Source organism: Haemaphysalis longicornis, unplaced genomic scaffold, assembly GCF_048455015.1.
Source record: "Haemaphysalis longicornis isolate Haplotype H1 unplaced genomic scaffold, Haemaphysalis longicornis Haplotype H1 scaffold_7, whole genome shotgun sequence".
Lineage (NCBI taxonomy): Eukaryota > Metazoa > Arthropoda > Arachnida > Ixodida > Ixodidae > Haemaphysalis > Haemaphysalis longicornis.
The window spans coordinates 34,133,601-34,148,619 of NW_027526422.1; the positions used below are offsets into that span (position 1 = coordinate 34,133,601).

Sequence of the window (15,019 nt, forward strand, 5' to 3'; positions counted from 1 at the left end):
GTCTGTGTGTCTGTCTGTCTGTCTGTGACTCGATTCAGCCACCCGGCCAAAGCAAAACAATGCCTGCGCAATAGTCTTATATAGTCACAGCTACATCTACCCGTCTATGTCCGGTGTAATGTTCATACTTGTCAACATTGTTGAAGAAGAACAAGACATTACGCAAATATGAGACGACAAATCAATACAGAAGTGATATTTGCAGTGTTCCTTTATAAAAAAATCAAACATGCTTGATTTTGCGAAATTAAATACTTCATCAACTGCAGAAAAAGAATTCACTCCGCCGTCGCCTGCTGTCACCCGCGCCACTACAGCTTGTGGTGCCATTTTAAGAAATCAACCGGCAACAGTTACGCAAGGTTCCACTAGATAGGTTCCACGTTCTGCTTGGAACGCACGTGGAGTCGGGAAACGCGGTTCTATAAACGTTGAAGTAGGGTGCCTCGATTAACGCGCGTCTTCGCCGTACGGCAGCGTTCGCATCGAGACACCCGGTTTGGAGCAGTGGAACGCGGGAAATTTCAAATGAGTTAAGCAAACCTTTGGCATCTTTACCTTGGGAGGAGCGCGACGCAAGAGGAACAACATGAGCGGTGAGCGGGAAAGCGAAGGGAGGCATTGACGGCATTTGACGGCATTTGCAACGAAAGGAGCAGATACGCGGCCAATTTTTTGCTCTGGCTTCCCTCCTGTCGACGTGGTGCACGGGGTGCATATTACGGGGCAGGGGGTATACCGTGATGTTTTTACGGACTTCGTGCGGTAGGTTTCCCGTGAGTGCAGGCGGGTGGTCGAGTGGAGCCGAGAGCCTCCGACGTGAGAGGATCACCCTCCCCGTTGCCGTTACCCCAAGCCTCGCTCTTTGGTTGGTTAGATGAGCCTCAATTAGCTCCTCGGCAGTGTTATGAATTCCGAGCCGAAGAAGTCTTTAGGTGTAGGTGGAGACCGGAAGTCCGAGTGCCGGTTTATAGGCCTTGCGGATCATCGTGCTGACCTTCTGTGTCTCGGTGATGTTGAGCAGAGCGTATGGTAACACGTATATAATCCTCGACACGACAAAGGCCTGGACGAGCCGAAGCAAGTCCACCTCTCCCATGCCACGGGTTTTCGTGGCTATCCGGCGTATCATGTGCGTTACCTGATCGGTCATTGTCTTGAGTTTGGCAATGGGTAGTGAGTTGGTCTTGTTTGCTTGAAAGGTCATTCCAAGAATCTCTATATGCTGAGATGAAGTGATGGTGTGGCCATCCAACTTGAGGCATATGATAGGTGTGCCTGGGACATGTTTCTGTCTTGGCGAAACGACTAGCAACTCCAATTTTTGCGGAGCGCAGCCGAGGCCCCACGACTTCGCGTACTCGCTTACCGCATCCGCTGCTTCTTGCAAGCGATCCTGCATTGCCCCAATTGACCCCGTGGACGTCCAGATGGTGTGCTTGGAGACCTAAGTCCTGCTGGCGGGTCGTTCCGGCAAAGGTGCGCCACTTCGGTCGTGCTCCGTGGCAAATACGGCAGACGGTTGAGTTGCGACGAGCTCAGCTTGTGGAACGCGAGAGGCTGGGTTCTCAGCCTGGACCGTGAATGCGTGAACGCGTTCCGCTTGCCGCTGGCGTCTCTCGTCACACCAAAGCAGTCATGAGCACGACAATCACCAGTCGGCGTCGTTGCCTTTCTGCCTCAATGCAAGTTTCCTTACGCGGGGCCATCACACCCGCAGCAGTAGCGCCAACTATCGGCGCTCATTAGCGTCACAACGCACTACTACGCTTCACCTCTCCTAAACGACAGCACCATCTGAATAGAGAATGTTATAGGAAAGGATATAAGGCGCGTTTGTAGAGATAAACAGGCGTGAGTCATAGCTCAGTTTGCAGTGTCTCACCAGACCAGAGGGATCATGGGCTCGAAACCTAGCGCCGCCGCGTAGGTTGATCTTTTTCTGGCGATGTCCTTTCTGTGACAGATATGATGTTGGTGAGGACTCGCGGTACCCCGGCATAAAATACTTTAGTGTTAGAAATGCGAATACGACACATTAAAGCACGAAGCTGTCATGGTGGTATCGTACCTTGGCTCCTTTATTCAATGGGCTAAAGGCAGGCACTGAGAACTAGAAAAGGTGCCTGCACGCATGGTTGTGATGAATTAATTTTCACTGATAAAATGGCGATCTGGTCCCGCTCAGTTAAAAAGGACAAAGAACCTTTTTCGGGCTAATCTGGCGCATCTGACCGACGAAGGCCATCAGCGACTGCGGATTTGCTTGGCGGCAAACCATCTCCCCAAGGAGACGAATCGAGCTGCTTGGATACGATGGATTTGGGTGTAGGATCGGCTTTACTGCTGAGTGAGTCTCCCACTCTACCCCCATATTACCTGCTGAGGTCTGTGCACTGTGTGTGCAACAGTTTTCGAACCATATTTATAGACGCGCAGAACCCTTCGTTTTTCGAAGATCAGGAGAGGGCCATGTTGAAAATTAAGTTACGTGGGTTCGATTCCCGGCCGCGGCGGCCGCTTTTCTGATGGAGGCGAAAAGCAAAAACGCCCGTGTGTACGAGATTTCGGCGCACGTTAAAGATCCCCAGGTGGTCAAAATTAATCCGGAGCCCTCCACTACGGCGTGGCTCATCGCCTGCGTTGCGTCGGCGCGTTAAACCCTACAATCAATCAAAAATAAGTTACGAATTTGAAAGTAATGTCAGAATTCAGCGGATTTCTGGCACAATTCCTTCAGCCTCATAAGGCTGAAGGAACTGTGCCAGAAACGCAGACGAGCTACGCCTTCCCAAGTCACAGGGACTACTTCCTCACCAATAAACGATGTGTGGTTTTTCACAAAGAAGTGCGTGCTCATCTTTCTCAAAAGGGTCGATTATCACGCGATCAGGGTATAGTACGCTAGAGACATTGAGAATAGCCTGCAAACCTGTAAAGGCATCAGCAATCAATTACCACCGCCAATGAGGACACACATGAACTCCGGTTTGGCGTCCACCCAGTTCGACAAAACTTCCCAAAAGTCTCTCAATTCTTTCGCAAATCCTTGCGCTGTTCAGTGCGCAGCGGTATTTCTTCTATCAGTCCTTCACGTTTTTGCCAGTGAACTCCTTCTAGCCCAAAGGCTGCCCGAGGTCGGCAGGACATCGATCGCTCGGGCGAAAGCGGGAAGTGCGGCCGAACGCACCTTGCCACCGAAGACGAACGGCAGCAGGTAGACGGGCATGAGGAACTCGAGGCACTCGGTGACGCTGCCACTCCGACGCTGCGTCTCGGCCAACATGAGCGTCGTCGTCGTGCGACTCTTCTTGCTCAGGTCGCCTGCATGCACGCGCGAGGGACATCAAGGTCGTGAGGTGTGCGTGACGCCATTCTCAACTGAAGCCAATGGCTGAATAACCTTTCATTTTGACTGAAGGATCACACTTCTCGTGGCTGTTAGCGCTTTTGTTCGTCTTGTTTCCTTACACCTAAATAATAAAAACCCACGTTTCTATCTCTCGTTTGCCGTGAAATAGTTTGTGTCGGAAAATAGCACATCGCGAAGTCCAGAAAGCAAAACTGGCAATCGGCGAGCGAACGTTGCCCCCACCCATTCCCCTCTCCCCTACCAAGAGGCGAATAGGAAACCTAGCAGAATGTGCAGGAGGCGTAGACTGACAGACATCAGTGAAAAGTTCAAAGTAAAACAAGTCCAAGTTTAACTCAAACCTCAGTGTAGTTTCGGCACGTGAAACACCCATTTCTTTAACTTCTTAATACAGAGAAAAGTTGCGCCTTCACTGCTGTTAAAGGGAACTTTTCTGAAAGTTGTGCACGTTGAAAACATTTGTCATGAAAGTGATGTCATGTACCGCAATGGCGGGCGTGACCACGTCCCTTGAGTATCGCTGCTTTGGGCTGTTCCTTGAGGAACTGCTGAGAGGTTAATCGCGGGGTCAATCTGGTTGACAATAGTGGACGAAAATACGAAAAGATCTGCGGGCTGAGCGGTCTGTCAAGACAAAGGCCCCTAGATGGCCTGGCCTCTCTCTGACCTGCGCGCTCTTTCGAAGGTCGGATTGATTGGTTGTTGTTGTTGTTGTTCCTTATATTAATGATGCATACCCAATCGGGGGATCGGCCAAACATCAGTCGTTAAACCGAGAAGTTACTGACTAGGTACATATTACTCGAGGAAAATTATAAAAATTTCGAAGCTTTTTTCTTTTTGTGTTTGAGGAATTGACTTTGAAAATTAGTCATTATTAAAATAATAAGAATCGAATTACGTTGTGAATCTTTTTTCTATGAAGCGCAGAAGAGCAGAACAAACATCCCGGCGGCAATATCGCGTTCAACAATCTACGGAACCTTGCGGCAGTTAATAAAGGCGTTGTCTCAATGATATCGACAACAGGCCCGGAGAGTGCAACCCTAGCCAGTGAATCTGCGGTTTCCTTAAAGGTGATCTCTGCATGCCCAGGGACCCAAGGAAGGTAAACTTCAGTAATGTGAGATGGCAGCAGTGATCGAAACGTCCGTAGAAGAGGTGAGTCTTTAGGAGAAGAAAGGGCTAAGCCTACGGAAGGGAATCTGTAATTTTTGACTGGAGACGATATCGATATGTCAATTCGCAGTGCCAAGACGACTTCCAAGAATTCCGCATAGAATATAGGAATAAAATCCATCAGGCGAACCGAAAAGGACCAATTTAATAAAGGAGAAATTATACCTATTCCGGATTTTTCATCTCACTGAGAAGCATCTGTTTATATGATAGATAGGACCTTGCTGAACTGAGACCAAATGATCTTGTAGGATACCATAGAACAGTCGGGCAGGTAGCATTTTAGCATTTTGGGGAAATATCTTCCTGAAGTTCACTGTTAACGTATTACCCCTCTCAAAAGATGGAAGTACGTTATTGACCGCAACCCCTAATGAAGACTGCAAGCTTTGTGCTAGACTAACTTACGGCCGATAGGACCTGGGCCACTGGACCGCCAGAAACACCACTGGCTCTGCCACAAAGATAAATTGTGTCCTGTTAACCCCCACGCCCTATGCTATCAGAAAAGTATCCACAGTGAGTATTGGAAATCGGTGTAACAGAGGGGGAACTCGGGATTCCAAATAAAGTAACGCATTAGCTGCATTTTTAGATACCCCTAAACAGCATCGAAGGGCCTGGCGTTCAGGAAGAACTAGGCGATGGAGCTTATACGTTGCAGATACCGAGTACGTGACGCTTCTTCTTCTCGTCTTTAGCGGGTGCGCCAATGTGCGCGTTACATTCAATGGTGCTTCGGGGGCCATGGTAGCACACTTAGTAAAAAATATATTGGCCGAGGGAAGCAAAACTTTACTATTCGTTCCTAAAGTAAGTTAAAGAAGCGCGAATGCTTTTTACATCAAAGCTGCGTCAAATGGGCATCAAAGTCTTCGCTAGAAGTGCGTCTAACATTCGAGGAAAGTGCGTAAAACCTTCGATCGCCAAACCTTCAAAGACCGAAATCGCAAACGAAGAATGAACCCATGCGACGAGTTTTGCGCGCAAATTAAACGCATCTACGAATATTCTAACTGATACGTGGTTTATGAGATAAAAGTATGCATGGTCACTGCGTGCATGGTTTTATTTGGTACAGTTCCGTTTTTGTGATTTTAGAGTAACAGGTTTGACACAGTGGAAGCCCCGTTCCACGCACGCACCGTGTATCCAGGGGTCTTATCAGAGCTTCTCGGTCGCCCAACCGGTCTATGGGTAAATGCATTCGTTTTTCGACCGGACGCCATGGGTCCCACTAAGAAAGCTTTCGCTTTAAAAAGACCTAGGACACCTAAGCATTTCTGATGGGTTGCGATGCGAAAACATGAATGTTCTCTCAATTGAACGCATAAGACGCTGTGGTTTCACACCTCATTGTCAAGAATTCGTAATCTTGTCGCTTGAGACGCTTTGCCTTGCTATCCGCATTAAGGCTTTTTAATGGCTTCGATCTGTCTCCTACGCGCCCCTACGCTGCTCGTTCCTGTAGATGCCGTATGGTTGGAGTGTTGATGGCGATAGGGAATTTCGCCGCTTGTTTACTCGCCCGTTTGGCTCCGTTCTTCCGCCCTCTTCGTCCCCAGTGTACTGTCGTAGACGCCCCCTTTAGGTACTGCTGAGTTGCACACGTAAACAGTACTAAGCGTCCCTCTCAATTTTTTGCCATTTAACGCGACGCCAGCGTGTGCTTCGCGTGGGCTTAATTGTGCGTAATCAATGCTGAGTGTTATTTTGCGTCCACCACTCGCCGCGAAGAAGGCGACGACCTCTTCTATGCGTATGACGGCGATTACTAGCACCACAACAAGGCAAATAAACAATGATACTGAAATTAACTATGTGTCCGACAATGCTCACCTACAACAGCTTCGCCATTCATGTCTTGCGCGTGAGTGCAAGCTTTTTTGAATTTTTTTGCTACCAATTTTCAGCGCGTCACAAAGAGCGCGCATGCATTAACATTGAAAGATTGAAGGGCACCTAAACGTCTTGCTACGATGTTGGAATGCGTGGTATTCTGTTCTTGCTGAGCCTGAAAAGCATATGTGTGCCTGGTCGCGTTGATGTCGCAGTCAATGCATCCGAATTGGCAAGCCGGCCGCGAGTCTCTCGCAGCAGTGGATATCGTCAGTGGCCATCCCCTTAACTTGCGCGGGAGAAATGTGGGCGGAAGCTAATTGTGATGGCGATGATAGTTAACAACCTTATTTTGTCCACAATTAAGAAACGCAGTGTCTAGAGTGCCGTACGACGGCACTCTAACTAATCGTTGCAGGCATGGCTAGAGTGCCGTCCGACGACATTCGAATATCACCGGGTAGCATGCTTAGCCGATGAGAGGCGACTGCCGTGAGAAATGTCTGGCGGTAATTGTCACGGTTGCCGCGATAATAGACACTACCTTTTGAAAATGACATTGGTGAATATAGGATGTACCTGAGCTCAATCGTGGCGGCTGCTGGCATCATCACCATGGCTAATCCACCCAAATCGTCATGTTGAGCTTGGATACAAGTCAAGAGGAAGATGCAACTGCGAAGCACCATTGCAACTAAGAGCCAACCGACCATCCCAGAGCCGGGAACACCACGCAGCTATCTTTGTTTCAAGGTAATGTTACCTGTGCTTCCAGGGCTGACTTGGAACGACGATGACGAAGAGTCATACGAACTCGAGAGAGAGAAAGACGTGGTGTCGCCCTAATCGCAGAGGATATTATCACCATCATATTAATCATTATGGGCATTTGTACGGCCGTCGCGGCCGACGGGAATTACCAGAAGGGGAATAGCTATTTTGATGATAGAGCCCTGTTACGGGGACCTGGGGACGGCGCTTCCGTCGCCAAGTTGGCAAAGCAATGCGTGAGTGAATCTCAACTATTGCGTCTGGTAACGCATTATATCTGGCCGCAACACAATGCCGGAAAAATTCACGGCGACAGTTACGACTCCATAGGTGCGGTATAGGAGAGAGAAACTTACTGAAGGTCAATTATCTCCAGTGGGAATATGAGAATCGCGGGTGTACTGGAGACGTGGACGTGATATTCTGACGTCAGCTGTTATCACAGTGTTACCCTTGTGGTCCAGGGGTTGTTCATGCTCTGCATTGCATGAGCAGACCACCCATTCGAACAACGTTCACCATCCTCTTCATTTCTTCGAGTCTGTTAAAGCGGAAGTTATAAATACCGCACTGTACAAAATTCTGCGCTATCATCCGTGCAGAGAATGAATGACGCTATAGTTTTGTATCATGGTGGCTTTTTCATTCAGCGAGCCCCTTAAGATCGCATTAAATTAAGAAAAAACGATAAAGTGAAAAGAAAGCAAAATGCAATACCAGAAATCACTCGTTCAGCACGCATGCAAAAAAGTCAAGGCGCAGTACAGCTCGAGGATATTTGGTCTATGGATGGACCAAATGCTCCTTGGTTTAGCCCGTGTGGATGCATTCTTATCGCCCAGCGTTACCAAGTTTGTGCAGTTGTGGCGCGTTCAGTAGCTGTCCTTATTGACACGATGCTCTTGGATCGTCTGCCTTTTGTGCAGCCGCGAATGGCCTCCTTGCTGCGGCCTAACCTTAGTGGAAAATGCAGCTTCCACTTGTCGTGCGTCAAGGCGCGAACCGTGTTGGCCAGCGGGAGCTTCGCCGTCTCGGCCAGGGACAACACCAGCAGGGAGAAGAGCAGCAGCAGGACGGCGGCTACGGAGTAGGCCACGCTACGAAGATTCAGGGAAGACACTTCGTTGAGAAAAGGCCCAGCCATGGCCCCCAGCCGCCCGCTAAGGTAGCAGAGGCCCACGCCCGCGCCCCGCACCACCGTAGGGAAGAGCTCTGCCGAGAAGGCGAACACTGAGACCACGGTGAACTCGAAGACCAGCAGCCACGCCACGGTGACCCCCGATTCAAGCGCGTACGGACCGCGGTACACATCTACCACGGCTAGTGACCCGGCGACGATGGACAGAGCTGCCACGCTGTAGGATAAGGAAAGCCGACTGCCGATGCGCCTCAACGCGTACACGTTGAAAGGGAACTGGACGATCTTCAACGCCAGGAGAGCGAAGCGCGGCACCCAGCTTGTCCACATCACTTCGCTCGTGCTGAGGTGGTAAAACATGGCGAAGGTGATGCACGAGCAGCCAAACATGACGAAGGACCGGGTGCGCATGGTCGCGTTCGTTACCAAGTCTGCAACGTGGGCATCTGCAAAAGGAAGTGGGACGTTGCTCCAAGTGCGCTGACACCGGCGTCCTGATGAACGTACAACAATGATTAACTGTGGCAAAGCCTACACAGGTAACATACGGCAAATAGTAGCCCTGTATTTCGATTCCCGGTTAGCGATCGGGAGCAAACAATCCTAATTTGATTTTTGGTCCCTTCATGTCATGATCTCTCTAACCCGATTCTTTACTCATCCTGCTCCTCATAACATAGTTGCTGACTTGTAGCCACCTGCTTCCCTCTTTCCCTCCCCATTAGACCTGCTCTTCCATTTCGCGGTAAAAACGCTGTCAGCGTCATTGAACTTAGCTTATACAGGAAGGTTCTTTAGCGGGCCGGCGCATATGGCCATTGGCCAACCGAGACGACTGCCCTGGCATGCAACCGTGGATGCCACAATTTTGTAGAATCAAAACGTGATTCCGGGAGCAGGTATTGCGAGCTGTCACTATTATCGCCCCTATTTTGAGCAGAGCTGCGCAATCCAAGAGGCAGCGGACATAATGTACACGCTCTTAATGTACTGGGTTTTCTCCATATCAGAGCGTTTGCCATGAGTGCCTGGACATCATGGACGCTGTACATCTTTGTTTGGGATCATGAAACTCACTGAGGAGAGTCGTGGAGTGTATTTCGACAAGAGGGCTTCCGAAAGGAGACGCAGCGCATGAGATCGCATGCGATGGTCATTTTGGAAGGAAAGAGCACCGACCGCTTATTGTGTAGATTATTAAGCATGTTACGATAGTGATAAAAAGGTGGCATTACGAAAGTGGTTGCTTAGGTAGGTTATTTACATTTTGGCGTTTTCCTGTCGCCGAGGAAGTAACGATCGAAGAAGTAACGTGAGAAAAATTAAAGAAGGCTTTTAAAGAAATGCAAGGTAGCAAAGCACCTCGTGAGGATCAGATAACAGCAGATCGCTTGAAGGATGGGGGGCAAATTATACTAGAAAAGCTGGAAAACCTGTATATGCAATGCCTAATGACCGCGAGTGTACCGGAATCTTTGAAGAATGCGAATATCAACCTAATCAAAAAGAAAGGTGGCATGAAGGACTTAAAAAAATTACATGCCGATCACCTTACTCGCAGTCGTCTACAAGGAACTTACCAAGGTAATCGCAAACAGAATTTCTGCCACCATAGATTTCAGTCAACATAAGGAAAATTCAGAGTTCGTAAAAGGTATTCAACAATGAACCATATTTACACGATCAATAGCCTTTCTAAATTATAAGAAAGCATTTGACTCGGTCGAAACAACAGCATTCACTTTGGCATTGCGTAATCAGGATGTAGACGAGCATTACGTAAGAATACTAGAGGACATCTACAATGGGTCCACAGCTAGTATGGTCCTCCATAAAGAGAGCAGTAAAATACCTATAGAAAGGGTGTCAGACAAGGAGACCAAAATTTTCCAATGTCATTCGCAGCATGTTTAGAAGAGGTACTCAGAACATTGGATTGGGAACCGCTGGGCGTAAGAGTTAATGGAGAATGCCTCAGTAACATCAGATTTGCTCATGATGTTGCCTCCGTAAGTATTTCGGGGGACGATTTGAAAACCTTGATTACAGCATTGGAAAAGCTGAGTACAATTCTGGGGGTTAAAGTTAATATGCACAAAACTAAGGTAATGCTCATTAGCTTTGGGATAGCCCAGCGGTTTAAGATAGGTGACGAGGTAGTGGAAGTGCTGAGCGAATATACTATCTACTTAGGCCAAGTAATGACCCCGGACCCCAAACATGAGTCAGAGATAATTAGAAGGTTAAGAACGGGGTGGAGTGAATTCGGCAGGCATTCTCAGATAATGAATGGCAGCGCCTACCACTGTCCCTAAATAAGGAAGTGTATTACAGCTGCATATTACCGGTACTCACCTACGCGGCAGAAACACGGAGGCATACTAAAAGGATTCAACTTGAATTGAGAACGACTCAGCAAGCAATGGAACAAAAGATTGTTGGCGTATCATTAAGGGACAAGAATATAGCGTAGTAGGTCAGGGAACAAACGCGTGTTAAGGAGATACTAGTAGAAATCACGAAGAAATGGGTGTGGGCAGGGCATGTAAAGCTAAGGCAAGATAACCGTTGGCTATGAGGGTAACAGAGTGGATGAGCTCAGGAAGTTTGCGGAGACAAATTGGTCGCAGTTAGCACAGGACCGGGATAATTGGAGATCTATGGGAGAGGCATTCGCCTTTTAGTGGGGTAGACGGGCTGACAATGACGATTCCTGTCGCTATTCTCGCGTGAGTTCTCGACCGCAGACATTTGTCTGCCTTACCAACAGGCAAACGCGATCCAAATTTAACCACAGTCAGTTCGTTTATATCAGTTAGGTTTGGCAGCCTTTGTTATTGTCGTAATTACCGAATTCAATTAAGGATAGAAATGGCATGCTTCTCAATCGTATATGGTAAATACACAGGTCCGAAAGCCTTGCTTTCGTGTTCAAGGACTCATGAAATCTATTGTATTATGTATATGAATTAAAGTGACGACATAAAAAAGTGTTTAGTGACCCGTATTAAAGTCTGACCGGACTAAATGTGCCGAACGCAAATATTGATTCATAAATTCAATGGTATAACAAGTAGTGTAGCATTGCTTGCACAATCACATGAAGGGAAATGTCCTTTGGGAACGCACTACGTAAAGGTGTTGTGCCACCAAATTTGTTGCTTGTGCATTCTTTGTTGCAAACGTTTTATATTTCTTTAGAAAGCATGTACATGGCCTCACATGCACATATTCTGAGTAAAAAAATTTTATGGCACGATTCGTGCGAAATTCATGCACGATTCATTCGGTTTCGGTTTCTGGGCACCCTTTCAGCAGTGACGTCACAGTGTTGCGAGGACGCCCTGCCACGTGTGGCTACCATGCGGCGCTGCGGTGCGCTGCGACTTTACTGCGGTGCTGCTCCCGCACACCCGTGCTTCACCACGGAAGTAAACACGCAGACTCGTCATGTCAAGCCACCACAGCTCCGACTCGGACTCTTTGTCTGCCATAAAAATGCAATTGGATATGCAAACCATGCCCTTAAAAAACCGCTCAAAAAGAAAAAGCTGTCCCCGTCGCGAATTGAACCCTCAACGTTGACCGAGCGGGCGCGATGCACGAGACCACTACGCCACCGCACAAATGATCTCCCGTTGCGAAATAGCCGGTGTACTAGATGGAGACCCATCCTTCGAGTCGTACGTCGGTGTTTACTAGCTACTTTACAGAATTCCTGGCTTGTAAAATGAAATTTCTTAAATAGCGCTTTCGCAGCAAGGTTCCGCGAAGCCCCCGCAATAGCTTATCGCCATCAACTCTGCTCCTTCGCGAAAGCGCTCGCAAGAAAAGTGTGCCCGGCTGCGGCTGCGATTTTGCACTGTAGGGATAGTGGTTGCCGTACTTTGGCTTTACGTTTACGTTAAAAAACCTTTGCCGATATTTATATCTTATTACACAAATTACCCTACTTAACACTTCTTCTTGACGAAACTGACCTTATATTTTCTACAGGCGAGCCGATCGCAGAAGCATATGCAGTTTGCAGCTCCGGAGTAGCGGCGTCGCCGAAGAGCACGGCCGAACCGTTGAACGCCAAAATACGGATCGCATTAGCGCTAGTGTTGAGTTGTATGGGCTTCATGGACCTTAAGTTTATTACACTGCAGAAACTAACAAAATAGAGCCACAGTCATTGCGGCACGAATGTTGTCGGCCCTCGGGGCGCAGTTTTCGCTCCTCGGCCGATTCCCGACGACGTCGGGCGACCGGTCGTGCGACCGGTTTTGTTGGCGTCTTCGGTCGGCGAGTCAGTCACACTACGGCGACTTTCCTTCGCCCGACGTGTTTTTGTCGCCGTCGGCGTAGTGTGACAACGCGGTCTGGCAATTTGGCAGTTGGCCGATGGTTTGGCGACTCGTACGTCGGCGTCGCCGTCACCGTCGTGTCGGCATAGTGTGTCTGATACGACCAAGCGACCAAAGAAACTGTGCTAACTGGAGTTCACGTTGACGTCGCTCGAGTCGCTAACGTGGTATGACGTCACAAACTTTGTTATGCTGGCAATTCACAGACGTCATGGTTAGTGGCGCTAGCGATGGGTACTTAGCGAGAAGAGCACTTAGGTACTTTTTAGAAGCGAATTAAAATATATATTAAGCCCTTGCTGTACCTAACACCGTGTTGAGGGTCCTTGCATACAGAGAAAGCCTACAGCAGGCTTTTTACAGACTTAAAAATTGTTGGCACATTAAGGTAAGTGTTTCTATTAAACCAGTGCACTGCACTTTTCCAACAGCAACGCGATAATACGCAGTCCGTTGCTAGAGAAACAGCGGGAAGTACCTCGATCCGAGAGAATGGCGTCGAAATCGGACGGCACCCCGTGTTCCAGTTGCTCCTGCCGCCTCCTTATCTCGTGCCTTAGAGCAGTTAGACGAGTCTTGAAGTCCCCTTTTTCGACCTTGTTCACATACGCCGCCCACTGCATGACGCCCTCAGCTTGACGCACCCGCGCGGTCGCCAGGAGCCAGCGGGGGGACTCCTCCATCAGGTACAACGCCACGACGAGGGCACTCGTGGGGACCATGTACGCAATCTGCGCCATCTCCCGGTTCCGAATGAAGGCCACGACGAGTGCTCGATATATGGCAGACGTCACTCCGGCGCCGGACACGGATAGAGCGCAGAAGAGGGCGCGGTGGTCGATGTCGTTCACCTCGTAGAGCAGCACGATGGATGTGACGAGCGTGCTCGAGGCCGCCGTGGACAGAACGAAGCGGAGGGCGGCGAAGACCTGCATGCTCTGCGCGAACGCGGTCGCGAAGCCGGTCAGGATGAGCACGAAGATCAGGACGCAGAGGACCGGCCTACGGCCGATGCGATCAGCCAGTATCCCGGCACCGGCACCGCCGAGGACGCCGCCAGCCATGTACCCTGCCGTCAACAGGGAAAGCATCCAACGCCGCCCACACACGAGGTTCCAGGCACTTACTATCGAACGCTCGGCCGCGCCCGGCTCGTAGTCCCAGCCGGCGTCACAGGGCACGAGGGTCCGGTTGTCGGCTTCAGGGTCACCCTGGACGGGAAACGGGGGCTCGTAACGAAAGCAGCCATGGCTTTGCCGCTCACCAGCGGCATGGAAAGCAGGCACGCTGGCGTTTTTCCACGTCTCCAGAGGCAAGTTGGAGTAGGCCGCCGGCGCCCTGCACCAGTGCTCGACGGGCGGCGCCAAGTCACTGGAAGCCAGGGCGTGTACGATGGACGTGAAGACGACCAGCATGGTGCATAACATGACCAGCCTCTGGAAACGGCCTTGTCCAAATATTAGGACGTGCTCCTGCGGCGGTGTTATGCTGTAAAGAGCTGAATCTTCGGGCTGTGGTCCTCGGGAGAACGGGAGCGTAAAGGAATACGCGCGCCGATTGGAACCTTGGACCCCCGCTCTTTTTTGCGACGTCAGGGACGTTAACCAGGGCGAGGGTTGGCCGGAAAACCTCTGGCGGTCTTTCTTGGCCTTCAGCGTATGGCCGAGGCGGCTGGAAGACCCGGGTGGAGCGACTTCTGGGAGCGTCTGCATCGGCGTGCTATAGGATTCTCTTCTTCGAAAGCGAGCTTCTGCGCAAGCGCGTGCCCAGCCAGGCGATGCTGTTGTTGATAATAGTTATGATATAGCTGACGACGACAAAGACAAAGACGACAACGACTACGACAATGATGCGATTCATCAACTGGCGCGACGCAATAGCACGTTAGGCCAATGAGGGTGCTTTATGCGGGTATAATTTCCAGAAACCGTGAAAGAACGATGGATATAAGTTTAAATTCCCAAATTAAAGAAACAAGTCTATGTCGGGGAAAACATACACCACAAAAGTATAGAAAAAAACTATAGCAAGAAAATGACCGCGTATCTGCTCCTTTCGTTGCAAATGTCGACGAAAGACGACAGTCGACTATACCCCTGCCAAGTAAATGCTTCCCTTCTCTTTCCCGCTCCCCTCTCATGCTGTTCCTCTCCCTTCTCGTTCCTCCCAAGATAGCACTCAGAGGTTTGCTCAAGTCAATTATATTTACCACGTTCACGGCATCAAGACGGGTGCCCGATGCCAGCGCTGCTGTAAGGCGGAGACGCGCGTGAATTGAGGCACCCTACTACAACGTTTATATAACCACGTTGCCCTACTATCGTGGATACCAGCTAGTGGAACCTTTCGTTGTTATTGCCGTTTGATTTC

At 49.5% G+C, this 15,019-nt stretch overlaps 1 protein-coding gene across 1 annotated transcript; it reads right to left on the reverse strand.

Annotated features, from left to right (window-relative positions):
• Positions 1 to 931: 931 nt before the first annotated feature.
• LOC144146243 (solute carrier family 22 member 4-like) lies at positions 932 to 14,064 on the reverse strand. The gene is made up of 4 exons (XM_077678207.1): positions 13,128 to 14,064; positions 8,078 to 8,746; positions 3,191 to 3,324; positions 932 to 1,066 (listed from the first exon to the last, which is right to left on the reverse strand). The coding sequence occupies exons 1-4, from the start codon at positions 14,062 to 14,064 to the stop codon at positions 932 to 934; spliced, it is 1,875 nt and encodes a 624-aa protein (XP_077534333.1).
• Between the last annotated feature and the right edge of the window lie 955 nt (positions 14,065 to 15,019).